General features: G+C 46.9%; 1 protein-coding gene across 1 annotated transcript in view; it reads left to right on the top strand.

Annotated features, from left to right (window-relative positions):
* EXD3 (exonuclease 3'-5' domain containing 3) overlaps window positions 1-27,467 on the top strand; it is a 286,804-nt gene that overhangs the window by 81,644 nt on the left and 177,693 nt on the right. The window contains 4 exon segments of the mRNA XM_062616053.1: window positions 10,383-10,447; window positions 15,516-15,686; window positions 16,946-17,113; window positions 27,322-27,375. Of these exon segments, the coding sequence (XP_062472037.1) occupies window positions 10,383-10,447; window positions 15,516-15,686; window positions 16,946-17,113; window positions 27,322-27,375 (458 nt within the window).

The following is a 27,467-nucleotide window of genomic DNA, read 5'->3' as shown; positions in this document are numbered from 1 at the left end:
TGGGTCTGAAAGGCTTTTCCTGCTCATGTTGCTGCACCCTGTGGTGCTGCTCAGGTGTCTGCATGCACCAGCTGGGAGAGGGGAGTGTGAGTGTCCAGTGGTGGGGAGAGGAAGGTCCTTGGTCCCAGTACCAGGGCAGTGGCCACTGAGCTGGCCCAGTCTGATGGCAGTTGTGTGCTCAGCAGCTCTCCTTTCCCTTCATTGACTGAAAGCACTAAGAAAATAAGAGGCAAATGGGATTGGCTGCCCTGCTCAGACAAACCAGCCTTTGCTTTTAATGAGAGCGCTTTTTGTTTGATCTGTGTTTTTTGGGGGGGAAATGATGAATTTTAGCCATTATGAAAACAAAAGCCATGGTTATTTGTCCGGATTGTTTTATAAGAAGCATATGTGTGCTTTATTATTCTTTTGCTTCAAGTGTGGGGATTGTTTTCAGTTGGGAGGTTGCCTTAGAAGAATGTGAACTTGTGACTCACTGAGAAATGGAGCATGTATTAGCAAAATTGTGAGGTTTCCTATTATGTTTTCATAACTGGAATGTCTCAGAATGAAGGGATCTCTTTTGCCCTCAGTTAAAGAATGGCTTTTACTGCCATTGAGACAGACCGGATTCTTTTCTAGAAATACTTGTATTGCTTTCAGTACACTTTTACTCTACCCACCATTGTCCGTTTCCCTTTCTCCTCTCCAGCATGGCAGTTCCTCTCTCCCAGTGTTCTGCCTGTGCAGCTCATTCTCAGCCATGTCCCTATTTGGTTTCTACATCTTGACTTTTCAGTAACAATGCAGTCAGCAATAGAGACCAAGGTATGGCTTAACATGGTGAGCTCAGGAAGGGGTGGCCTCAGCTAATGGTATCTGAGGAATTCCAGCTTTTCTCTACAACAATCAAATGAGAAACATGAAATCAACATTGAATGCAGAGCTGAATGCTTTGTGATAAGCTTTTGCAAGGATATTAGAGAAAATACAATTAGTAGAGCTAACCCTGTGACATGGTACTGCATGCTGTCACATTAATGCAGCAGATGAAACCCAGAGACTACAATTCAGGAACTGCTGGCCCATACCTTGCTGTCCTGTATTCAAGCTACATAATTGAATTAGATGTTTCTATTAAATCGGGTCTGCCTGAGAAATGGCAAAGAACCGAGGATGATCTTCTAGATACTTGTTGGAGCGAGTCCAGAGGAGGCCATGAAGATGCTGCGAGGGCTGGAGCAGCTCTGCTCTGGAGCCAGGCTGAGAGAGCTGGGCTGGGGCAGCCTGGATAAGAGAAGGCTCCTGAAGGGGAGACCTTAGAGCAGCTCCAGTGCCTAAAGGGGCTGCAGGAAAGCTGGAGAGGGGCTTGGGACAAGGGCCTGTAGGGACAGGCCAAGGGGAATGGCTTTAACCTGCCAGAGGGGAGACTGAGATGAGCTCTTAGGCAGAAGCTCTTCCCTGTGAGGGTGCTGAGGCGCTGGCACAGGGTGCCCAGAGAAGCTGTGGCTGCCCCATCCCTGGCAGTGTTCAAGGCCAGGTTGGACACAGGGGCTTGGAGCAAGCTGCTCTAGTGGAAGGTGTCCCTGCCTGTGGCAGGGGTTGGGACTGGGTGAGTTTTAAGGTCCCTTCCAACCCAAATCAGTCTGGGATTCCATGATACTGACCTCCCCCCTAAAGTGAAGCAAAATATTTCCTGCTGATTGGAACAACTGTCTCATTTGAACTCCAGTGAAGCTTTCCTGCTGCTTTTGATACAGGGGGAGAACTGGGATAGGGAGAATTGTTTTGTATTGACCTGAATTTTCCATCTGGCCTATGAACCAAAACATAAACTGGTTCCACAGTTCCAAGTGCTCTCTGGACTACCTCATGGCTGTGCATTAGGGGATGTGAGCGCATTCATTCCAGTAACAATTCCAGTCATGGGTACATCATCTCCTGTGCAGAGGCTGAAGGAGAAACCCAGGGCGCAAAGGTCTCCTCTCCTCTGGCAAGCAGGAGTAGATGACTTTCATGTAAGAGCATCACAGGGCTGGGAGAAATGTACCACAGCAGTGAGAGCTGGTCAGCAACTGGAGATACAAGGGACCATTCCTGCTAAATGAGGGTTCTGGCTGCTGACAATGAGCTGATGTTCATAATCAAGTGAGGAGCTCGCTGTGTTTGGGGCCCTTTTTTTTCCCTCATGGCCGATGCAGAATCCTCCACTGACCGTGTTAGAGCAAAAGGTGAATCTCAATGCGTGACTGCAGAACTGGAGGATAAATGAGAGATGCTTCTCCTTTGGGGAACTGAGATCCACAGACCGCCCCAAAGGCTCATCTTTAATGTTAAATTACAGGGGAGGTGTGTGGTGTGTGGAGTTTCTAAGCCTGTGGTAACTGCTTGTGGTTACTTCCCTTTGGAAGCCTTCTGAAGCCTTCTGTGTGGTGGGGTTCAAAGCTCAGTCGATGAGAAAGCTGTAGCTAAAGCTGGAAGCCGAGCTGAAGGCTGGAGGGAGCCACACATACCTTCTAGAGCAGGACCCTCTCCATCTTGCTGCTTCACTTCCTTATTTGAATTCAGCTAAACCCACAGAGTTATACATTTTCAAAGCATATTTGTCTTCTGTGGGAGAGGCAGTTAAGGACCTGGGAGCTGGGATGGTGAGTTTTGGAGCTCTGGAAATGGCGCTAAAGCTTCTGAAATGGTTTTGTGACATCTGAGCCTCCTGTATGTTTTGCAGTGGAGGATTCAGTGGTGGGATGTGATTAACATTTAAATGGATCAGGCTCTTACAGAGCATTCCTCTGGCTGGCTGCAGACACTGCTACCTGGGACTTCCCCTGCCAGCAGAGAGCGCGGGAGCTCTTTGTTCTTAGTGGGTGTCTCATTGCTGCAGTTGGTGGGGATGGGGATGAATCACTGAGTGGTTTAATCCTTAGTCACAAGAGTTCTTGGAAACGAGCTGTTATCATTCCTGGAAATATCTGTTGTTCCTAAGACACAGACTCTGCCATGGGAAAACGTTAGTGAGCCTTTGAACCCCCTGGTGCAGGTGCATCTGAAATCACAGAATCACAGACTCACAGACTGGTTTGGGTTGGAAGGGAGCTCAAAGCTCATCCAGTTCCAAGCCCCTCTCCAAGTTTCTTATAGGCCCCTTTAGGTATTGGAAGACTGTTGTAAGGTCTCCCCAAACACTCTCATGAGTGAACATCCTCCCTGTCCCAATGTGGTGCTGGTTTACATTTAAAAGTAGTGTTCAGGATGGAGAAGGATGCATCGGGAACTAATCCTGCCCGTGGTGTTACTGGAATGTGAGCAATATCCCTGAAAATCATCAGTCTCCCTTAAGACACCCGTAGGCAATTTAACTGATGATGAGAAGGTATCCAAGAGCCATAGAGTGCCTTGGTTTACGTGACCTCGCAGATCTGGTCAGAAGATGATGTGGACAGTCATTAGGTGATGGGTGCTCAGGGTGCACAGGTCCATGCTCACTTCCCAGCCCAAGGAACATGTGCTGGGCACTAATGTGGGGAGAAACTCTAGGGGCATGGGATGGACTCAGACCTCACTGAAGCAGCATGTGCTGTGGGGCATGGGGGTGTGGGGGGGATGCAGGACAAGCCCAGCAGTTCCCAGAGTTTCTTGCCTTGGTACAGACCTCCTCAGCATGCTTCCTCAGGAGCTGGGAGCTGTGCCCTCTTGGCTGCTTGCTAAGTTGTTTGGGTTTAGGATTCTTTGTGGGGAAAACTACATTTTCATTTTCCTCTTCTTTCCACTCCCAGTTATAACTATTTGGTGCAGTGCCATGTCCATTAGGCACAATCCTTTGTGGCTTTTATATGCAGAGCGAATTGGATGAGAGCGAGGAAGAGCTGACCCTGGCTTTGCAGAGGAGGGTGGCTGAGCCCTGCTCCATTGTCGGTGCAGATGCAAAGCAGCAGAGGTTGCGTTTCCTTGCAGGTAAAGTAGGAAACGTGATCCTTGGCACTGTTTGCAAAAATACAGGCAAATTACAGCAATGCCATTAAATGTCATTTAGAGCACGTGTTCTCAATAAGAGCTGGAGAATGGATTGGTACAAGGGGGATGGAGCAGCAATAGCCACAAACCCACTTCTCAGGGTAGCCTATCTATCGAGTTCTGACCTGCTGAAATAAAGCTGCATCCCACCCCTGTACTGCAGCTGATGATGCATAATAACCCTTTGTTCTTCCCTCCCTCTGCAACTGAGGAAGAAAGTTAACATTGGCCTTGCTGCCAGGTGATGTTTTACCTGCATACAGCTGAGATGGCCACGCAGTTACTTCAGAAGATAGAGTAATAAGCAAGAAGTTGCCCAAAGTTCCCAGTTCACAGAATCCCAGAGTGATTTGAGTTGAGGTTTAAGCATCTCTTGAAGGTGAGTCTTCAGCACTACAGAGATGTGGCAGGACCAAACCCTTTTTGGGCATAAGCCTAACTGATTTTAAAAGAAGTATTCAATCTATATCATATCTGTTTTCATTGGGGACCATTAATTCTCATCTGCATGACATCTTTACCCACTCCATGGCTCTGCAGTGTGTTCAGTGTCTCTCCCCATACCATGGGATAAATCCAAGTAGGAACAAATGACAGAAAAGGCCTCTACAAAGCCAAGGGAGAGTGGCAGGGCCATGCCCCGCTGGCCATACCCACATAGTCACATACACAGGCTTCTCCTTAAGGCTTTTTACTTAGTTTAAAATAATGCAGCGCTTTTGTTTCTTTATTGTCTCTACTTCCTCTGTGTTTTTCTTTAATTGCAGCCCAGGATTTTACAATGTGTATTGCACAATACCTGCATGGTCTGAAATGGGGTTTGTGTCTTTTAAATGTCATTTCGCATTGTAAGGAGAAATTCCATATGGAATCATTTTCTTTAGCTTAAAAGTCCTCAAGATTAGGTTTATTTCTGTTACATGTGCTCCTTACGAGGCACAGCACGGAAATGTGGAAGGTGGAAAAATCACTGAGTTTCTCTAGAGGAATTTTGTATCTTTTTAATTAAACCAGCTTTGTTCATAGAGGTTCAAAATGTGTCACTAGAAAATGCAGCCATTTGCTTTCTGCATTCACTTGGGGTGAACTTGGCACCTTGCTGAAAAAACCTTAGACAAGGTAGGTTTTGGTAAGAGACTTGAACTGATTCTTGCCCAACTCAGTATTGGTTGTCATTGACATTACACAGCGTTGGGTGAACCCATCCTGCTGCCAAAACAGGAGTTGTCTGAATGACTCTGCTCCCCCCTCAGTGTGTCCATTGCATATATAAGAATATGTTTTAGTTTTTTAGATACAGCTGGGCTACCTGCACTCATGGTGGCACTGACACATCCAGAGCCTTTCTTTGCCTTTCAGAAAACCACCTCAAAGGCTTGCTGGGGCTCCCAGGAGTTTTCACAGAGGGCAGGTTTCAGGGGTTTACTAGGAGAGAATGTGCACAAAACAGCTGGTAAGAGTAAAGATTCACTGATTGTTTCCTGGGCAAGTTAGATTTGTTATGTATTCCATTAAAAATTAATTACAATCTTATTAATTTGCAAGGCAGAGGTATAAGCTTCTGCCAAAGGGAGACCTGACATTTAGCATTTTGTTCTTAACCTTTTCCATCCATGAATTTCATAGATAATGAACTAGTTGGTGGATGTGATCCTGCATTTTGGTCCCGTTAGACCCCCTCCTTTTGAGGGGTTCCTGGGTTTTCTGCATTCTGCATCTTTTCATCAGTGACTGTCATTTTTGCAGCGTCATGGGGCATTCACTGGTGTTTGACACAGAGTGACAAAGTGGTGAGAGATGTTCCTCATTGGTAAATAACTCCTCTGGGTTGGATGCCTCACTTTCCCCTTGCAAGACACACAGGGAGCCTCAGTTAGAAAGTGGGTTTCTCTTGCTAGGGGGGCTCAGCAGAACCAGTGAATAATGCAACAGGAGTTTGCAAGAAGGCAGCAGCAAACGCGCTGCTGTAACTCAGCAGCCCGCGGGCACCGCTTTTGTTGTGATCACAGCAGGTTTCCAGTGATGTGTGCACAAAGGAGAAGCAGAGAATGAACAGAAAGTAGTTGATGGCTTTCCTCAAAGGCACTTTGCTAACTCAAAAATATAAGCCTTGTGGTTTATATGGTTTTGAAATGTAACCGCAGATATTGAGAACTGGAAAACACTTGATGTACCATCTCCTCCAGTTTTGGTGCCTGATGCAGGGTGGGGAAATGGGTCTTCAGAATGAAAAATGTCCAAAGGAAATAAGTTCATGTTAAAATTTTTAAACCAGGAGCATATTGTTTGGAGAAACTGTCAGATGAAGAATCGTTGGATCCCAGACTGGTTTGTGTTGAAGGGACCTCAGAGCTCACCCAGCTCCAACCCCTGCCACGGGCAGGGACACCTTCCACTAGAGCAGCTTGCTCCAAGCCCCTGTGTCCAACCTGGCCTTAAACACTGCCAGGGATGGGGCAGCCACAGCTTCTCTGGGCACCCTGTGCCAGCGCCTCAGCACCCTCCCAGGGAAGAGCTTCTGCCTAAGAGCTCATCTCAGTCTCCCCTCTGGCAGGTTAAAGCCATTCCCCTTGGCCTGTCCCTACAGGCCCTTGTCCAATGCCCTTATCTTAAGTCTTTCCCCAAGAAGTCTGCATCATTTGTGTCTTGATGGAGTGGGTGCAGATGGGCATTTCTGAGAGCTCCTCCAAAGTGCTATAGCCTTGTTTTTGTCAAGCTTTGTGAGGTTTTTTGAGCTGTGAAGGATCAGCGTCAGACTGAGCACTTTTTCTTCCACTTGAGCCAGGGACTGAATGGGATTAGCTGCCTGGACCTAGGCTTGGCCTCTCCAGCGTGGTAGACCTGGCCACCCTTGGCTGCTGTCAGATGGGAGCAGTCAGAGCTGGTGCTTTCCTACTTGCTCTGCTGCTTTTTATGCAGTTTTGCATGGCCCCATCCTAGTTCTGTTTGCTTTGCTCACTCAATGGCCCTTACTCACAGCTGGGCACCTCCTCAGTGTGCAGGAGTCTGCAGAACTGAGCGTTTCTCTAGAAGTGGAGATTTTGGGTGTTCTGGGGTGACACATGAAGGTGTTTTTCTGGCCTCCATGACCTAGCCTTGCATTTACAGTCACTGTTCTGTCGTTGGTTTAATACGTGTAACTTAGCAATCGCCACTTCTTGCTCCTACAGTGTCAGGAGGTTGCTCCAGAATGTTCCTGTTCTTGTCCTCTGAGTTGAGCCCAGATGCTTTGTGTTTTCTTGTCATGTATTTCTTCCTCTTTCCCTTTTGTGTTGGCTGATCATCTGCTCTCCATATTTGTTCTGGAAGGCTTATGAAACTCCATGTAAGGTCCAGCCCTTTTTCTTTGTATACCCTGGCATTACTTTTGTGCTGCTTCTCTGGTTCCTTCTCAGGTGTTGGATGAGCAGGAATCTGGTATTCCTGCTGGAGCGTAGCAGTGCTGTTACTGCTTCATTATCTATGCCAAGACACTCGTTTTTCACTCTTTAAGGGTCCAGGAGAGCCATGATGAGGTCCTGGAGGAGAAAGATGGTTTGTTCATTTCTTTCAGGAGCCAAAATGATGTGCACCTTCACACTGATGTCTGCTGTCCTAGTTGGAGGGTAGCTAGATACAATAGCCCAAGATCCAACGTGACCTGCAGTGTCTTTCCACTCTGGTGGGATGGGGCTGAAGCATAATGTTGCTTTGTTGTCTCATGTATGTTTGGCTCTAGGAGTGACTGGTTCTTATTTTAGCCTCTGACTGCCCTTCACCCTTAGGTACCTACAAGGCTTTACCAGGTAAGGAGGTAACAGGGTGCCCAGAGAAGCTGTGGCTGCCCCATCCCTGGCAGTGTTCAAGGCCAGGTTGGACACAGGGGCTTGGAGCAAGCTGCTCTAGTGGAAGGTGTCCCTGCCTGTGGCAGGGGTTGGAGCTGGAGGAGCTTTAAGTTCCCTTCGAACCCAAACCAGTCTGGGATTCTATGATACAGCACTGTTCTGACACCAGAGTACTGCAGTTAGGATTTCAGTGATTTCTCTCCTGTTCAGTCCCAGTTATGGAGCACTGAGTGGGAGTTGCCTCTTTCTTATGCATGGAGAACACAGAGAACATCTGGTCTCTGAACAGAGAGCAAAACCTTTGACAGATCATGCCAGAAGATGGGTGGTTGCCGTCCCCATGGTCGACCTCTTGCTGCAGGGCTCTGCAGCACCCTGAGATGTGGTGTGGACATAACTACCCAGTGAGTGTGTTCCCTTCCAGGGCTGGGGAGGGCGAAGGTGGTTTTCTCCTGACCCGTGCTTGCCCTGTGGCATGCTGGCAACATGCTGAGTCCTTTCAGATTGGCTTGAGAGATGGTTGCCATGCGTCTATGTATTGAAAAACCTGAGATCACATTTCTGTGACAGGGAGGTGAGGTAGGAAAAAGTCACGTAAGAAAAGGGCATGGTTTTTTGCTTGAGGTTTAGAAAGCTTTTTAACAAGTTGAATTATTGGCTGGATCTGGAGCAAACCACTGCTTTCCTAACTGCTCTCATTTCCTGTATCATTCCAGCTTGGTCACTGCATTAATTACAGCTCAGATTTACAGTGTATTTGGTTACACACTGGGCTGCAGGCTACTTTTTTTCCTGTGTGTGTATAAATTTCTTTGGGAGCCAGGCCAGGAGGAGGGGGGATGCGTGTGTGTGTGTATATATATATATACATATACGTGCATGTGCACACACACATGGGCTGAATTTGATGTTTAGTCGCTAATTTTGTGGAGAGAAGAGATCTGGATTTTCTGCTGTTTCGTTGTAAAAAGAGACTTTTCCAAGGAGCTGCAGTAGCGAGAACAGGCAGTGTTTGGAGAGTTCAGGATTTCAGAACAACCAGAGATGAGAGAAAATAGTATCTTCTGAATTGTAAATGTGGCACTTTTAATTTGGCTGCTGTCTCCCAGAGGTTCTGGGTAAGGGGAGCACTGTTGTACTCTTGGCTCGACCAGCAATCAGCTTGCTACTGGAACTAGTTCATAAACTCAGTGCTTCAGAGCGGGGTTGGATGAGGTGGAGCTTTTCTCAGTTGAAGTAGCTTTTTGTGACCTGAAATATGAAGTGAGAGGGGAGACTAAGCAAGAAATCTACCACTTGGAAATGAGCTATTTAGGAACCGTAGAATGCAGAAGGTGATTGAAAGGGTGTTTCCATTTCAGTTGAATGTTTTTCTTTGGCTTTATAAAAATATAAGAGGAGGTGCTCACTGAATACACGGGGGGTGTTTCTGGAGAACTCATTCATACTTCTGAATTCATTCTTCACATTTAAACTGTTGATGCAGTAGAAGATTTTTCATTCAGAACACTCTGAGTCATGGTTTCGTAAGTAAATGATTGGGAAATAAATAGAAACAGATATCAAAAGTCTTACTGCTTTTAAAATGAAATATCCCAAAATATTTGGTTCAGAAATAGTGGTATGACGAATAATACTGGTATGAATTAGAACAGATCATAGAATCATTGAATCCAAGACTGGTGGGTTGAAGGGACCTTAAGGCTTATCCACTTCCAGCCCCCTGCCACAGGCAGGGACACCTTCCCCTAGAGCAGCTTGCTCCAAGCCCCTGAACACTGCCAGGGATGGGGCAGCCACAGCTTCTCTGGGCACCCTGTGCCAGCGCCTCAGCACCCTCCCAGGGAAGAGCTTCTGCCTAAGAGCTCATCTCAGTCTCCCCTCTGGCAGGTTAAAGCCATTCCCCTTGGCCTGGCCCTACAGGCAAGAGAAAAATTCCAAATCACATCCTTTTGAAATAATTGATCGCTGTTTTTCAGCCTTGCCACTAATCCCAGCAGCATTTCATGTTTCCCCTTCCTCAGACCACATCTGACCCGGGCTGCTCCCAGCCCCCTGGCTGGCCCGGCTGCGCTCACACACACGCTGCCAAGCCTAGAACCCAAATTCACCCACTTGCATCTTCCATCCACGGCTTGTGATGAGGTTAAACACTTTAGAGCCATTTCATTACAAATTAGTGTGTTGATAATCCTTTCCAACCTGTGCAAGGTGCTTCCTCTTCAAGGACCATTTTGGTTTGATATTAACAGAGGAAGGAATGTGTTGGATGCAGCACAGTTGTTGTACATGCACCAGTACAGCTTTTCAGTATTGGAGCCCATGCGGGTGTTTAGTTAAAGTTGATGTCTGTTATTTCGTGAGGGTTTCAGAGTGAGGATTTTAGCACTTTAATCCTGAGTGACAGTTGGAAGGGTGGTGGTTTCAAACACAGTGGCATGGAGTAGCTGATTTCTCCTGGGTGAAACAATGCCCCAGTGTGTCTGGGCTGCCTGTACAGAGCCAATAAATCTGTTTTGTTTTGTTTTTCTCCCCCCTTTCTCCCTCTCTCCCTCCCTCCTCCAGGCCGGGACCCACTGCTATTGCTGAAAGCCCTTCAACTCCTCTGGACAAAGAAAGAGATGGAGAAGGTAAGGCTGAGCCGGCCCTTCACGCTGCAGTTAATAACTGCATGCAGAGCATGTCCAGACGCAGAACGCTTAGGTCAGACCTGCAATTCTTCATGATCGCTTTCAGTTCCAGCACACAGGGGAAGAGCCTTTGCATTTGCAGCAACAAGTGAAAAGAAAAGGTAGCTCTGTGTGATGTGAAGCAGCTCAGGGGCTCATAGAAAAGAGCTGAAGTTTACGGAGCTGCCTTACAGAGCAGGGGAGAAAAAAAATCGAAGTTGCTTTTGTTTTCTTTTAAACACTTTTTTTGACCATTAAATGGAGGATCTTTGGGGGAGGGGAGGAATATTTCTAGTTGCTGAAAAAATTAGGGTTGAAGTCCATAGAAAAGTGCTCTTTGCCAAGTAGAATGAAATCAAAGCCTTCATAGTCAAAGTATTTTTACTGTTTTCTCTGATTCTGTTTGGGTTTGCCATTTAGAGTGGTGAATGCAATTTACACTCCCTAAAATCAGTGCTGTCTTTTGATAGAGCACCCTGTGAGCTCTACTGGCAATTTCTCACAGGGAGTAAAATTTACTTAATCTGAATTGGGAGCTTGAAAACTAACAAAAGCAGTGGATCTGTCAGCTCAGTGGTGAGTTTCCCATGTTTAACCCTGCATTGTTCAGGCAGATTCTGAGCAGAGATGGTTTCCTAGAAGACCCCAGACCTGCAGCTCACCACAGAGCTGTGTGAAATGTGTCTTGTGTGGCTGAGTACCTCAGAGTATGTGCTCCATCCTAGGTGTCTGGAGTGTTTAGTCATTCTCCTTGTCTGCCACACTTAGACTTTACATTACTGATAGCCTGGCTCCCAGCTGGAAAGATTGAACAACTGGAAACACAGTGCGAGAGGTGCCTTTCTGAATGGTCCATCACAGACATAGGCTTGAGCTCAGCAACTCTGAAGCCTTGAGCTTTCTGTCAAGTTATATTAGAGTTGGAGGAAAGAAATATTGTTAGGCCTTGACGGCAGTTTATGCCACAGAACAGTAGCGGGAAAGAGGAATCATCACACTCTCTGCACTGCAATCCCCAGGATGTGTGTGGATTGTGAAGGAAAATACTCTGAAAAAGACAGAGCCTCCCACTGAGGTGTCCTTGGGCAGGAGCACCACAGCCTCCCTGTGGAAAAGCTTGAGGAACCCCATGAGTAACACTCACATGTTTGGTTTGTTTTGGGAATGGTTATCATAGAATCATAGAATAGTTAGGGTTGGAAAGGACCTTAAGATCATCCAGTTCCAACCCCCCTGCCATGGGCAGGGACACCTCACACTAAACCATGGCACCCAAGGCTTCGTCCAACCTGGCCTTGAACACTGCCAGGGATGAAGCATTCACAACCTCCCTGGGCAACCCATTCCAGTGCCTCACCACCCTAACAGGAAAGAATTTCCTCCTTAGATCCAATCTAAACTTCCGCTGTTTAAGTTTTAACCCATTACCTCTTGTCCTGTCACTACAGTCCCTAATGAAGAGTCCCTCCCCAGCATCTCTATAGACCCCTTCAGATACTGGAAAGTTGCTGTGGGGTCTCCACACAGCTTCTCTTCTCCAGGCTGAACAGCCCCAACTTTCTCAGCCTGTCTTCATACCGGAGGTGCTCCAGTCCCCTGATCATCCTCGTGGCCTCCTCTGGCCTTGTTCCAACAGTTCCATGTCCTTTTTATGTTGAGGACACCAGAACTGCACACAATGCTCCAGGTGAGGTCTCACAAGAGCAGAGCAGAGGGGCAGGATCACCTCCTTCGCCCTGCTGGTCACGCTCCTTTTGATGCAGCCCAGGATACGGTTGCTTTCTGTGCTGTGAGTGCACACTGAAGCCAGCTCATGTTCATTTTCTCATCGATCAACAGCCCCACGTCCTTCTCCTTGGGCTGCTCTGAATCTCTTCTCTGCCCAACCTGTAGCTGGGCCTGGGATTGCTCCAACCCAGGTGTAGGACCTTGCACTTGGCATGGTTAAACCTCATGAGGTTGGCATCAGCCCACCTCACAAGAGTGCCAAGGTCCCTCTGGATGGCATTCCTTCCCTCCAGGGTATCAACCGAACCACACAGCTCGGTGTCATCGGCAAACTTGCTGAGGGCGCGCTCAATCCCACTGTCCATGTCAGTGACAGTGGGACGTGTGGGTTTGCAGAGCACAGGGGCTGCAGCTCCCCAGTGTCTGGCCCCCTCGGCCCGCCCTTCAGGGCACGGCCAGGAGCGTGTATCTGAGCCTGGAGGATGTGTTTCTGAGCCACAGGGAAAGTCTTTTTAGACAAGAGGGGGGCTGTGGTGGAGCCAGGCGGTGGCACAGCAGCAGCTGCCCACAGCGTGGGGAGCACAGCACGAACGTCCCCAGTGTTACTGACACTGAGATGGGCTCGTCCATGCTCAGGTCATCACCACCCTTCAGACAAGCCCTACACCTGCAGCAAGCATAAACCTTGTTGAGAGGCAGCTGGTGCCCTGCCCTTTGAGCTGCTGCTTACCTCATGGAATCATGGAATGGTTTGGGTTGGAAGGGACCTTAACGCTCATCCAGTGCCAACCCTCTGCCACGGGCAGGGACACCTTCCACTAGAGCAGCTTGCTCCAAGCCCATCCAGCCTGGCCTTGAACACTTCCAACTGTCTGGTTCAAATAGAGGGAAGTTGCCTTAAGCACACCTCAGTCTGCTGCATTGCCACTGAAAGGGCAGGGAGCTTCTCTGCCTTGGCTGGATGCGAATGTAAGTCAGTGCTGTCTATCCACTAGTGTCAGTCAGCCAGCCCACTGGCCTCAGATTGGTGACCACGAGCAGAAGGAGCACATCTGACCTCAGTTCTGGAACATGGCTATGAGAAGTGGTCATTTCCTCCATAGGAAGGACAGGTTTGGAATAACCAAGAAGCATCAACAGACTGCCCTGTTCTGTGTCCCTAGAAATAAGGGACCAGAACTGAATGAAGGACTATGTAGTTTGGGCATCAGCAAATTTTCCTATTCCCATGATCTGTCAAGCTGTAAAAATCCCCCAAGGAGCGTTCCCTGCCATGGGAATCATTTGAAATGGAAATGGCAATTACATGTTTGAGAGGAATCCTTCTCTGGCAGAGACGCAGGCAGGCAGCACAGCACTCTTTCCTCACTCATTTAAGTGTCTCATTCCTCTTTTACTTTGCTTCCACCCCCCCCACCCCCCGCCCCAAACTATCCAGACCATAGCTGAAGCCTTCAGATTGCTTGGAAGTGTTGAAGAAGGCTTTTCCCTGCTTGACAAAGTCTAGCTGGTATGAAGTCAAGGCTCGGTGTAGATAACAGCAGTCAGTGCTCCTGGCAGTTGTGTAAGTGCTGGCTCGCTCGTGCTCTCGCAGGAGCTGGTGTCTGCTAGAGCCCATCCTGCCAAAGCCTGGGCTCGAGCCCAAGGAGGAGCTGAGCAGTGTGGTGAAAGCTCTTGTTCAGTCTAAATGTGCTGAAGTGGGGCTTGAGGTGAGGGGGGAGAGAAGGGAAGCTATTTAGAAACAGTGCTATTTAGTTGGTGAGTTGCTCTGTTTTCCCTTGGCTGTTGTGTTGGATATTTGTGGTTGAATAAGAGCTTGCCTTTCCCTTCTGCTGAATCTTGCAGTGAAGTTGGAGCCCTGTGTTTAACATCACAAATTCTTGCCACAGGGAAAAATACTTACAGGGAGAAATGTGTTATCTGAAGTCCCATCTCTGTTAGTCATCAGCTTTTTCATACTGCTTTTGATAATCTAGTGAGAAAGAAACAGTGTCTGTTGTAAATGATGGGGTTTGTGGTTTTTCCAGACATGAAGGACACTATGGAAAAGATCTGCCTTCCAGTAAATAATGTCCCTGAATAAAATAGAACAAATTCATTGGCAAATTTTCTGTAGGTTTTCTTTTGTTTTCCATGTTCTCTAGAAGTTGTTTCCATTGGAAGCTGCGACTGGGGCCGTGCACAGTAAATTACAAGTGCTGGCTGCTGGCGGGAACGAGCATCTTTGGGATTTCGCTTTTTAGCCAGAAAAGAAAGAGAGCAGCTGCTCGTAGTGATTTCTTGTTTTCTGTCTCTGCTTTTGCCTCGCTCCACGCCAGTACATGTACCATGCAGTGAAAGGTGCTGTGTGGGGACTGGAGGATGCCACTTCTTCACCCTGCCAACCCCCCGAGCTCCCTGGAAACTACTTCTAATGTAAACATTATCAAGATATTGCTCAGTACTGCTAATTTATCACTTCTACCAGATGGGTAGTAAGTAGCCTATTAACATTCACAAAGCGAGTGGCCAATTCCTTCACATTTCTAAACACATCACCCCGGGATTCCTAAGATTTATGGCCTGGAGTTTTCCCATGTTCTGAGCCGCTGTGTACGGCCTTTAGACTCCTGGAGGAGGACAGTGCCTGGCATGCAGGGGCATGGGGCAGGCAGCAGAAAGTACCCTGCTCAGGTAGGTTTGGAGGGCAAGAGCAGGATTTGCAGGATGGCAGAGTTCAAACTCTGCTGTTTCAGAGAATCATTTCTTTCTTTTTAATCTTGTGTGTAAAATCCAACTATTTCAATACTCACCAGTATTCCTGTTCTGGTGAGGAGTGTTACTGCATCGTGGCTGAAGTGGGTGTAAGGTCAAATATGAAAGTTTGTGGTACAGAAGTGAGATGGAGGGGTTTATGTGCTTTATTACTTGTAGGTCTGTTAGAAGATGAGCAGGTTTTGAGCTGGGTTATCTACCTTCAGTACTGCCATTTTCCCAGTAACACCCCTTTCTCCAGCTCCCTTCTTTTCTCCCCCTCCCCCAAATTCCAAGCCCCTTTGTCTGCCCCATGGAACAACTTCTCTGTCTTTATGGGATAATTAGTGTGGACAATTGCTGCTTTTCCCATTGGGTTTGAGGTGCAGTGAGCCATGAAGGAATCTGTAATGACATGAAAAGTCACTGGAGGCACGGATGGTGGCTGAATAGCAACAGTTACCTCTCTGAATAGATTAAATTAAAAAAAATAAAGCTTTGTGTTGGGCTGGGGGAAGGGAGGATTCACTAATCTCTTTGTACATGACAATGCGGGTTTGTATCTCAGCAGTTCAAGGAAGAAGCCAGGCGGGGCTTCGCAGGACTGCAGGACCCATTGGCAGGACTCCTGGACATGCTGGAGGGCAGCCGTGATTGGAAGGGGAAGGGGCATTCCCTCGGGTATTGCATCACCACGGAGCTGCAACTTTGGATAAAAGAGCATCCTGGTGCTCAACAGGTTAGAAAAAGAGAGAGCAAGAGAGCCAGGAGAAAGGGGAGGACAATTGATCTTCATATCCCTCAAGTGTCCCCAGTTTCACTTTATTCCATAGTCTGATGTCTACAGTCCATACATCCACGTGTCCATACATCCATCTCATACATCCTGGTGTCTCATACAACCACGGTGTGAGGAGGTGTGAAATTCATACTGAGATGTTATCTGTTGTATGCTGGCCTGAAAACAAAATAGTATTAGAAGCTGTTTCCCCTTCCAAGCCGGGATTTCCATCTTTTCAGATCAAACCACTTTGATCAAGCCTTGGTCTCTCAGCCTTTGCAGGGCTGGAGGCTTTCCCACTGGAACTCATCCCTGCTGTCAGGATAAAACCAACTGCAGTAACCCACTCTGTATGTTCTTCCAGTTCTGCAAATAGAAGCCAGTTACTGTAGGATTGCTTAACTCCTGCCATATGCTGGGGATCTTTTATCATGTGGAATGCAGAAAATGGAGCAGTAATGGCTTTTCAGCAGCTGAATGATTAGCTTTGTAACATTGTGTCATCAGATTGTACCTCCCAATGTTTACGATTGCTTATGCCTTCATGTATTGTGTCCTACTGAGATTTTCCCTTTTTTGCTTGCTTCTGGCTCTGAACTGCAAAGATACTTCTATATTTGTGTTGTTTCAGTTCCCATTTTTCCAAATGGCTCCTTTTAGATGCTGACTCTGCCCTTGAAAGTATCTGCCGAGTGAAGTGCCGCTGGCACTGCGATTCCTGTGTCCTAAGAGAATGGTCATGTGGGCATACAAGGATTAATACTTGTATCCGTGCTTTTCCTGCCCTTCTTGCTCCCAGGAGCAAGCCTGGCAATGAAAATTGAATTCCTGTGCCTGATAGGTGAGATCTCCCTTGAGGGGAGGTGTTGGATTCAAACATTTTCTGCTGGGAACGAGAGGGGAGGGTTTCTGCAGAGCTGTGTTAGTAAAGGAGGCATTTTTCCAGGTTCATATTTTACTTTTGCACAAGGCCATGTGCCTTGTCCAGAATTATCCTGCACACATTTCATGTTTTTAAATTGGATGCTGTGAAAAAAATGTGGATCATATTGTTCTGATTTCTGCTTGCAGACTCCATGGGGAAATTGGAGAATCCCTTCCCAAGGAATTGGCTTATTCCCCTGTTTAAACAATCTGCATTTTCAACTGCCGTTGAATTGTAGCCATCTCTACTAAACCTGTCTTTGATTTGCTTTTATTATTATCATCTTTTTCAGTCTGGCATCGAGCTGAAGAAGCTGCAGGCCCGTGTGCTGGGAATACTAGCCCAGTGCCCAGCTAATCTTCTTGACCCTTTGATTAGCATTTACCAGCTCCATACAGCAGACCGGAACTGTTTGCTTGGACATGTCAGTCATCTTTATCACAAGGGCGATTACAAAGAGGTGGGTCATGTCTTTCAAACACATTTACCTTCCCAGCTCCCCAGTTCTCTGTTAATGTCTGTGTCCTTCTTTTTTGGATGCATTTCAATGTGAATTCCGTTCCATGGCAGCAGCTGCACGCTGTGAATGGTGCAGCTCAGCCTGGTCTTCCATGGACAGGAGCAGGCTGTGTTCAACCTCAGTTTTACTAATGGCTGAGTACAGAATACCAGTGAATCCTTCCCCCAGCCTGTTTTTGACCTTTGAAAGTAATAGGTGAATAGGGTTTCATTTGGAGAATTCAAGGGGATGGTAGTGTTCTCTTGTTTTCCTTTTCCTTGGCATGAAGAAAAAAGGGAATTTAGTAGTTGGTGGCAGACCTGCTGTGCTACCTGCAGCCTGCCTGCAGCAAGGAGGGGTTGGGAAATCTCTGTTCCCACAGGATTACCCTAACCAGAGTGGTCCCAGTTTGAGGAGTTTTGAAGCCTCTCTACCATTGACGCTTATATTCACAACGTGTTAGTACTCATGGATTTGAATTTGGGTGGCTGACACGAGCAGGAGTTCACCCAACCATGAATTTGATATGTTTTACCCTGTGGTTTAGAGTACTTGTAGAGTACTTGCATCACCTCTGGCATCACTGGGATATCTTGGAAGCCTTGCAGGTGTTTCCATGAGTAAGCTACAATGCTGTTAATGCCTGGGTTTTTCTTAAGGCAAAAGGCATATGTTTGTTCTTCTCAGAGGAAGATGGTTCATTGTTGTGGTGCAGAGCAGCTTGATCTTGCTTAGCAAAAGAAGCAATTCAATAGCATTTCAAAATGTCCCTCAGTGAAGCTGAATTCCTAAGGGAAACTGTGGAATTTCTTTCTTGTTGATTTCTTTGATTAATGAAACAAGGATGTCTCGTATGTGATTAGAAGTTTACAGGTAGCTGCTTGAAACTTAATCTTTTACTCAATGAGGTTTTGAATGTGCTTGAAAATCCTGACAGAAACACATTGACTATACTTGTGTGATCTTTAAGTTCATGGCTCAAAGATACGTGTTGTTTTCATTAGAAATGCAGTTCTTTCTAGATCTGGTTTTGGACAGCTCTGAATTATTTGTATGTGTAGAATTGTTTTTCTCTTCTTTCTTCCACAGAAAAGCTCATTTACTGCTCATTCCCAGTGTGAAGAACAGGAAACCTCAACTGTTGCCTACCCTCAGCCATAACTTTCTTCTGCTTTTGTTTTGTTGCCAGAAGGATGAATAGAATTATCTTCAAGAATAACAGGAAATCTTTTACTGCGCTTGGGGACTGATCTTACCTAATTTCACAGCAACTACCCCAAAAACCCTGGAAGTAAGGCTTGGAGCACTTGCAGTGGGCTGTGGCGTGTCTGTTCGGGCCGCTGTTTCCCATCTTTTAGATGGGGCAGTAAGGCAGATTCACATGTAGGAATTTTGGCTCTTCTGTCTCTCACCTGAAAGGACAGAAATCCTTATAAGTCCTTGCTGTCAGTATTTAATTCCTTGCTCTAATTACAATAAGACACTAGTCATCTATGCCAGAGCACGTTATTCCCTTCACTGCTTTGATGTATTTCCTACTGTGGTGTGCAAACGACGGAGTTCCCAGCTCTGCCCCGTGGGTTAAGGCTCCTTTCCCTCATGGAGGTTTTCCAGGAAGATCTCTTCAGAAAATGAGATCTCAGAGATCCCTGGGAACGTTCATGGTGGTCAGTTGTTCCTGAAGCACATCTGTGCCCTGTTCTGGTAGAGCTGGTCAAAGGCTGAGCTGGTTTATGAATCAGGGCTGCCCCATCCCTAGCAGGGTTCAAGGTCAGGTTGGACACAGGGGCTTGGAGCAAGCTGCTCTAGTGGAAGGGGTCCCTGCCCGTGGCAGGGGTTGGAGCTGGAGGAGCTTTAAGGTCCCTTCCAACACAAACCAGTCTGGAATTCTGGGATTCTGCTCGCAGTGGCCGGGGGTTTGCTGTGAGCTGCTGGAGTGCCACAGGACGGGGCAGGGCACTGCTCTTTGGTGGAAGATGGTGCAGGTGGAGGTAGCTTCTTTCTGACTTCGCAGTGTAACTAAAACAGTAGCTGTGGTGAGGAGGCACCTGATGGGAGCACTGGCCAGCGGATGGCACTGGTGCTCCCATGCTGCGGGAAACCGAGTTGGTGCAGTAAGAGTTAAAGGAAAAGGCAGCGACGTGTAAGTGGGGTTTTGAGGTGTCTGGCCCATGAAGGCGTTTGGGGGTTTTATCCATTTCTTTGTGAATGGTGTTTGCAGCTGTAGGAGCATCATGGCAGCTCCTGGCTCTGCTCTTAATGGCCCACGTGGCATGAAGACACCAAAGGGTTTTCCGTTCCTGCTCGGGTGGTTCCAGGTGAACTGTGGCACTTTGTCGCCTGCCCTGCAGCCCCTAGGCCAGGCCGTGGGTGCACCCTGCCCTCCACCCCGGCTGTCCCGGCCAGCCCGCTCTGTGGGGCAGGCGATGGCTGCTGGTGGGGCCGGGACAATGCAGGGATTCAGCAGACCGGGGGTAATGCAGCGCGAGCGAGTCTGAGAGAGGCCCTGAATAGGCCAGGCTGTGCTTGAGAAGAATGAGGGGTAGGCAGAAGGCAAGCTAGTGTTTCATGGTCATCTTATGTTACACTTCAGCCTTTCAAAGAGTGTCTGGGGCTGGTTGAATGAACCTCTCTTGCGCTGCGAATGCGGGAGCCTAAAGACAAAGGGAACTCTTGTCACTGGCAGGCCCCTTTCGGGAATAAAAGCCATTGTCACATGAACAGGGGCAGTCTGGCAGGCTGTGCATGCTTCAGTGCCCCATGATATCGCTGCGTCTCAGCAGAAATCACATTCAGGGCCCTGTCAGCTTTGATTAGCGGGGTCTCATGACTTAATGTGCTGCGATATTTCATGTCTAAGGGTGGCGGCTGTCTTTCTGTGGGATGAATGCCCTCTATTGTCCATGGAGTTATTTTATTTACATTTTTTTAAACAGCTTATAAAGGTAAAAAGATAGCTGTGCTTAAAGAGCAACATCAAATTCCTGTGCTGCTGGAGCAGGAGCGAGCGCTGCTCGGGTCAGAGACAGCGAGGCTTGTTTCACAGTCAGCATCAAAGTTCTCATCTTGTTTAACAGCTTTATAGTAAGTTCGGAACAGGTGGCAGCGGAGCTGGGTTTAGGAAGGAAACAATAAATAATCTTTTTAGCCTCTGACAACCAGGAATATTCCTGGGCCTGGGACCTCCCACCCCAACCTCTCTGTATCGTGACGAGCAGCATTTTCCTCCCCTTCACCAGTTTGGTTCTTAAACAAGAATCTTGGGCTGAGCTTTCAGTGGGATGGGGAGTATTTAATTTTTACTGTAGTTTTTGCTTGTTGTCCATCCAGATTGCCTGGATTTCAAAAGCAGAGGTTCCTTTTCCCACTAATGCTTCATCCCTTCATTTCTACAAACAATGCAGGTTGATTCTCTGTGTTAAATTCAGTTAGTGTCTGCTCTTTCAACTAAGATAATGTGGATTACCTATTAAAATTTAGTTGTTAAAATTCATCATAAAGTAAGTTATGTACCCAGAGAAGAAGCTCTGTAGACACAGAATACAAAGGGTTTATCAGCAATAAATACAGAAGTAATTTGATAATTCAGTAAAAAGGATGCTTGACCAAAGAGTTAAAGGAACATAAAGATGCAAGGAGTAGAAATGCATAATCCAATCACCAGCGTGACCTTGGGTTTTCAGTGTGGTGATGTTTTAAACACCGGTTTAGAGATGTTGTTGTTTGTGGTGCTGCTTCATACATGGTGCTTGAGTGCACATGGGGCATTTCTGCAAGGCTGCCGATACAAATCAGTGTTCAGGTTCATTGAGCACATGAATACACATTCAGATTTTGGCTTTCCTCATTCTGACTTTTTTGAGCTGTTCTCAGGCCAGGAAAAATAGGTCTGATGTTGCTTCTTTCCCCATTCACCACCTTATTTACAGAGGCTTGTTCAACTCTTACTGTATTTGTGTGTGCATTTGAATTTCCTTGTTTCTTTCATATTAAACATAATAATGGGTAAGAAACCCAAAGAAAACATTACAGGGGATGTTTCTTATGTAAAGATGATGAGGCCAGTCTCAGTCCTTTCTTTCCTATTAACTATCTGCTGCTAAAGGACAGCTTTAGGGGCACGTTGCCTGCTTCAGAACAGAGGTAGCCAACCTGTGGCTATGGACCACTCTGTTGCCTGCTCCCAGACTCTGTGTCTGCTAGAGCCAACTTGGCTATGGGCATCTGTTTGGTGAAGTGGTTGGGGAGGAGCTTGGAGAATCATAGTTCTGCTCCTCGGGCCAGCATTTCTGGGCGCTTCTCAAGCAGGGGGCTCTTGGAGAAGAGGCATGAGTGTGCAGAAAATGTAAAGCCATACAGAGGCTGGATCTGGAGGATCTGGTGAAGGCAGGTGGCCTGTGGGCAGAGGAAACTTGGGCAGTGCTCTAGAGGATGCACTGACCAGTTAAAGCGAATTTAAAACTGCTTTGAATGACCTGAGGAAGGCAAATCATGGAAGGGTTTGTTTCAGTTCGCTTTCCCTTCACCTGTGCACACGCAGCTTCCAACGTGGGCTTTTACTTCTCTCCCTCTCCCTTAAATTCCTTCGATAGGAGTAACCTGTGACTGCTTCATTTTGATGGTCTCCTTAAAAAAATACATTCTCTTGAAAGTGGACCTGGGAAATGTCATAGTTCTCATTTCTGAAGCTCTTCCTGAAGACAGCTGTGTATATCCTATGCTCTTTAAGCAGGAAGTAATTAAACATCTAACCTGATGTCATACACTGTGCAGTGATGCATTCTGAGAGTCTGAGCAAAGCTGATTAGCCACAAGGTTGAAGTGAGTGATTCCAAAACACAGAACAGATGTTCCTGATGATTAATCCATGCGTGCCTTTTACTCAGTTATTTCTACCATTATTCTGTATCTGGGCTTTGATCGCTGTGATTTTCTTCAAGCTGACGTTGAATCCACCTCTGCAAAATCTTGTTCTCTTGTTTGCTCTCTTCTATGGGTTTCAGAAATTCCTTCACCATTGGTTCAGAAATACTACACTAAATCAGGCACAGGCATATTTACCTTTGTGTTGTCCCAACTTGCTTGCAGCAGAGCTAAGTAATGCAGGAGTCATCAGAAACCATTTGTGTCTGTCCTGCATCATCACTCCAAGCAGTGCTACCAGCAAAAGGTTATTCCTCCCATGCTAACCCCACCGTGGGAAAATTGCCTAAATTGTCAGTGTAGACACCACCCAAGTGCACATGCCCTTGCAGATAAGATCTTGTGTGGCTTCCTGCCCTTCGTTCTGTATATGGAAAGAATAGTCATTTTTAGATGAGACAGAGCCAGCTGCATTCAAAACAAGCAGAGAGGCTCAGGTACTGGTGCAGGGTGCCCTGGGCTGGTGTGTTCACTGCAGAACACTCCCCGTTTCCCATACTCTCTGTTTCGCAAGCAGATGACTGGAAGAGTGGTCGGGTGCTCATGGCTTGGCCTGAACCTGTCAAGTTTGGGTAATTTCCTGCATCCTATGGTCAGTGCACCCACACACACTTTAGATATGATTTAATGTATTATTGCCCAGCTTTGAATTCTTCCCCATCCTCATCCAAACTTCCTGTGTGTTATCATAGGTGTTTATCTTTGGAAAACAAAATTATAACAAAATCATAGGATCCCAGCCCGGTTTGTGTTGGAAGGGACCTCAAAGCTCCTCCAGCTCCAACCCCTGCCACAGGCAGGGACACCTTCCACTAGAGCAGCTTGCTCCAAGCCCCTGTGTCCAACCTGGCCTTGAACACTGCCAGGGATGGGGCAGCCACAGCTTCTCTGGGCACCCTGTGCCAGCGCCTCAGCACCCTCACAGGGAAGAGCTTCTGCCTAAGAGCTCATCTAAAATTAAATGTCCAAATACCTTTTTCACTTTTACCATAATTAAATCAAAGAATGACCCAGAGCTCCTCCAGGATGAGAAGACTCATGAACTTTGATGGGATGTGAATCAGGCAATGGGTCATCACCTTTTGTCCTGTATAAGCAGTGGCTTTATCATGTACCTGTCCCATATATGTTTGCAGGATGCAAGGCAAGAGAGGGACCAGCCTTTCCCGTATTTCTGTTATGATCTGTGGCAGGAGGGTTAGGCACTTTCCTGTGTAGCAATAGTGCTAATGCTTGCTGTTATTAGATTACAGGCTGGAAACTATGTATGAAATGTATTTTTGTGAAAAGGCTACTTGCACCACCATTCAAGACTGTAACATATTCTCTTTGTAGCTGAGGGAGAGTGAGTAGCCCCAATAAGCTGACAATATCTTAGTGTTCACCGAAGCTTTTCCATGCTCCTGCTCCATAACCGGGGTTTTTGCTCTGACTGATCAGCTGGTAGAGTCAGGGAGGTTTCTCCTGTGTTGGATTTTTGTGGCCTGGCTTAATCCAACCTGAGTCTGAGGACCTGTAGTTGAATGAATGTGATTAGGTAGGGACAGGCCAAGGGGAATGGCTTTAACCTGCCAGAGGGGAGACTGAGATGAGCTCTTAGGCAGAAGCTCTTCCCTGTGAGGGTGCTGAGGCGCTGGCACAGGGTGCCCAGAGAAGCTGTGGCTGCCCCATCCCTGGCAGTGTTCAAGGCCAGGTTGGACACAGGGGCTTGGAGCAAGCTGCTCTAGTGGAAGGGGTCCCTGCCCGTGGCAGGGGTTGGAGCTGGAGGAGCTTTAAGGTCCCTTCCAACACAAACCAGGCTGGGGTTCTGTGTGGTTCTGTGATTCCATGATCGCTGCTTTCCAGCGCAGCTCGGAGAGCGCAGCACTGCATATGGGGAAATGCAGGTTTCTTGGCTGGGGAGGGGGATTCTCAGCGATCAGTTCCAGCACCCTGTCTGCCTAAGTCAAGTGTTTGTTTTCTAACTCCAAAATGAGTCTGCGAATGAGGTGTTGCTTTTCTGGAGATCTTATCATCTCTAAACAGACTGTTAAAAATAGGGTCGTTTTACACAAAACTTGTTTGTGGAGTGAAACAATTCAAAACATGATAATAACAAAACAGAGTCTTAAAATAGCTCTAAGTCCAGACCACAGGCACAGCTGCCAAGCACTTTCATCTTTATTACAGTTACTCATATCTCTTCTCTTATTATTCCTATTGTAAACCCGCTGATTTTATCGCAGTTGTCCTCCGCCACCAGCCCATGTAACTGCACCCTGTGATCCAGCCTGGGTGCTCTGTCCTGGGACCCAGGTCATGCATGTCCTTCCATGGTTAGCTTTGTGCATGGACGAGTCTGCTGCCCCACTGCAGACGGTGTTCCCATTTCCGCACACTTTCTGTGCTGCTTCGTCACCTGCTTTAGCTGGGTGGTGTTAAAATGATGCTAAACCAGCTTGTGTGATGTGCTTGAAGTCTCCTGCCCCACAGCAGTAGTGGTTTGAGCTGTGTCTGCCACAGCTGGGGCTGAAGGTGATGTCTCTCCGCCCTTTGGCTAAATGAGTATTTGTTTCTCTACACCCTTTGGTTCAGGGTAGAAAATGCATCCAGTAAAGGAGGAAGACCTGACCTCAGACAGCGCGTGTTCATCTGATGAAGTCACTTCTGCAGTTAATAGCGATGGAGATCAACCTGTGTCATTTAGATAACAGTTCTGCAATTAGGTTAATCTTAACGTGCATGTGAACCTTAAGAAGCTGTTAGGGAAACCATTGTATGCTTGCATCTAAAAGTAACAGGTTACTTGGTTAATACAAGGTATTATCTAGTTAATACTTGGTTTATACAAGGTACCAGTGAGATCCAGTGGTGAAATAAGGTTTTGACAGTTGCAAGTCTTATCTCAGTTGCAAACTGAGATAGCTGGGAGAAAAAGAAAACCAGCTGCCAAAGCGAGGGAGACCCAAACCCCTTCTTCAGGGCCAAAACAGAAGTAGCAGCCTTCAACTTGTCTACGTGTTGAGAATAATTACACAGCTGGAACTTTGTGGTGTTAATCTGGTATTCTGAGAGAAAAGTAATCTGAGACTTGTGGAGCAGAGTGCCATATTGGTCTCTAATCAAGTGGAATCATAAAATGGTTTGGGTTGGAAGGGACCTTAAATCTCATCCAGCTCCAACCCCTGCCACGGGCAGGGACCCCTTCCACTAGAGCAGCTTGCTCCAAGCCCCTGTGTCCAACCTGGCCTTGAACACTGCCAGGGATGGGGCAGCCACAGCTTCTCTGGGCACCCTGTGCCAGCGCCTCAGCACCCTCCCAGGGAAGAGCTTCTGCCTCATATCTAATGTGAATGATCCTCTTTCAGTTATAAACTTTGGAGTAAGAGAGGGAGATTTCGTTGAAGATTTAGCCAGGCTGAGGAATGATAATGTGATAATGTGCCTTTCTCGTCAGTCTCTGGTTTGCAGCACACAGTCACTGCGTTAACATTAGCTTCTGCTTTTGTCACTTAAAGCTCATCCGCTGATTCCTCTTTTGGAATGAAACCTGGACTGTCGGTGATGCAGTGTTCGTTTTGTGTTAAAAACGACCCCAGCCCCCACAAACCAACCCAAAACAAGCAGGGACAAAAGCGTATCTCTGTTCTTTCTGAACAGTAAGATTGAAAACCCATCTGCTGCTCTGTGTGTGCCTGCTTCGGTACAGTCAGTCTTTGAGGCAGCGGATGAAGTGCCCACGGGAATTCCCCAGAAGGTGGTGGAAGCCAGGGCTTCCTCTGTGAGCAGGGCTCCATGAGCTGTGGGGATTGGGCTGTGGTGCAAAATGCAGTATTCCAGCAGCCAGTTAACTTGAGGGGTCATCTCAGTGCTAGGAGAGATGGCAGGGGATGTGTCTCAAGGGGTGCTGTGACTCCCACTTAGCTTGCTTTTCTGGTTAATTAGCTCTATGAGGTTTTCACCCAGGTGAAGTGTAATGCTGAGGTGTGTGTTTGCCGGGGGGAATGCGCATTTTTTACTGTATTAGGTTTGTTTACTCATTCTGTAACCAGCACATATCCAAAATGCACCTATTTTGACAAATCCTTCGTTTCCACAATCTTTCTCTCCAAGCAGAATCAATCTCTCAGAAAGGAGAGCAGAGAAGGCTGATGACGATGAGAGCTTTTCCTCTGAGCCCTCATCTGAATAAATCTGGGTTTGGGCCCTCAGCTGATGATGGGCTCTGCATGGGCTAGAGATGTGTTTTCAAACACTGTTTACAACCATTTGGGAAAATACAGCCTTACTGTGCAAAGTGATTAGAAGGACTCTTCATGTCAAACATTCTTCATAGCTCAGCTCATTCACATTTACATCAGTACTAACACGTAATGTACTAGAAGGCTCCTTGCTCTTACTACTCTATTGACAGGAACAATACACTCTATTAAAGAACACTGTTGTAAGCTTATTCTGTACCTCAGGTCCTGGTATTCTCATACACTCCAGAAAGGAGACGCTATTAACTGCTTACAATCTTACTTAGTTTACCTGCCTCCCCAGCAGTGCACAGTTAGGTCTTCATGCATTTTTGTAATCACCAGCCTGGGACAGGAGAGACAGTGGCTGAACCAGTTCTTCTTGCTGTCATTGTTCCTGCAGTTCACTGCAGCAGTTTCCTCATCTGCAGAAGATCCTGGTTGGGGGTTCCTTTGTGACCGTGGCAGGTCTTGGCTTATCAGAGATTTGTAGATACCACAAAAGGGAAAATGCCATTCTTCCCATCTTTCTGACTGATGAACCCTGGCACTTCCAAGGGGGTGGAGTCAAAGACCTCTTGATTTCAGGGTCTTTTAAATCTTGAATTGCTTGCACAAAATGCAACTATTTCATGGCATTCAGAAGGCAGAGCAAGGTGGATAATGTTCATTAAGAAAGTGGTGCTGGGTCAGCTGTGGTTTCAAATGATAGTGATGGAAAATACCCTCTAAGCTGATTCTGTCCCAGCTTTCTCACTCTTTCTTGCCAGACAACTTAATCTTTAATTCTTGCTCCAGGGTATGCTGCTGCTCAGAATATGCAGCTCTGCCAGGAGTGTTCTTGTTTCTAAGAGGTATGCATGTAGCTAAATGTTTATATGATTTATACTTGAAAATCTAACAGGAATCATTCACACGTTAAACATTTGTATAATAGTGTATACTTGACTTTGGATGGACTAATGCCCATTTATCCACTGTGGTGGTGTTCTCCTAAACATACAACTTTTTCCTTGTATTTTCTAGGCAGCCATACTGAGTATTAAGCTAAAATTGCAGCCAGATCAAGATGTGGAGAAGGTGAGTCATACCCTCTGCAAGCTTCTCTGTCATCAGATCCACCTTTTGTTAAGCAGAAGATCCATCATGACCCTCCAAGTTGTGCTGCCTCT

This window comes from Pezoporus occidentalis, unplaced genomic scaffold (genome assembly GCF_034315485.1).
Source record: "Pezoporus occidentalis ecotype Australia unplaced genomic scaffold, CSIRO_AGI_Poc_V1 ctg187, whole genome shotgun sequence".
Lineage (NCBI taxonomy): Eukaryota > Metazoa > Chordata > Aves > Psittaciformes > Psittacidae > Pezoporus > Pezoporus occidentalis.
This window is presented reverse-complemented; position numbering and strand designations above follow the sequence as displayed.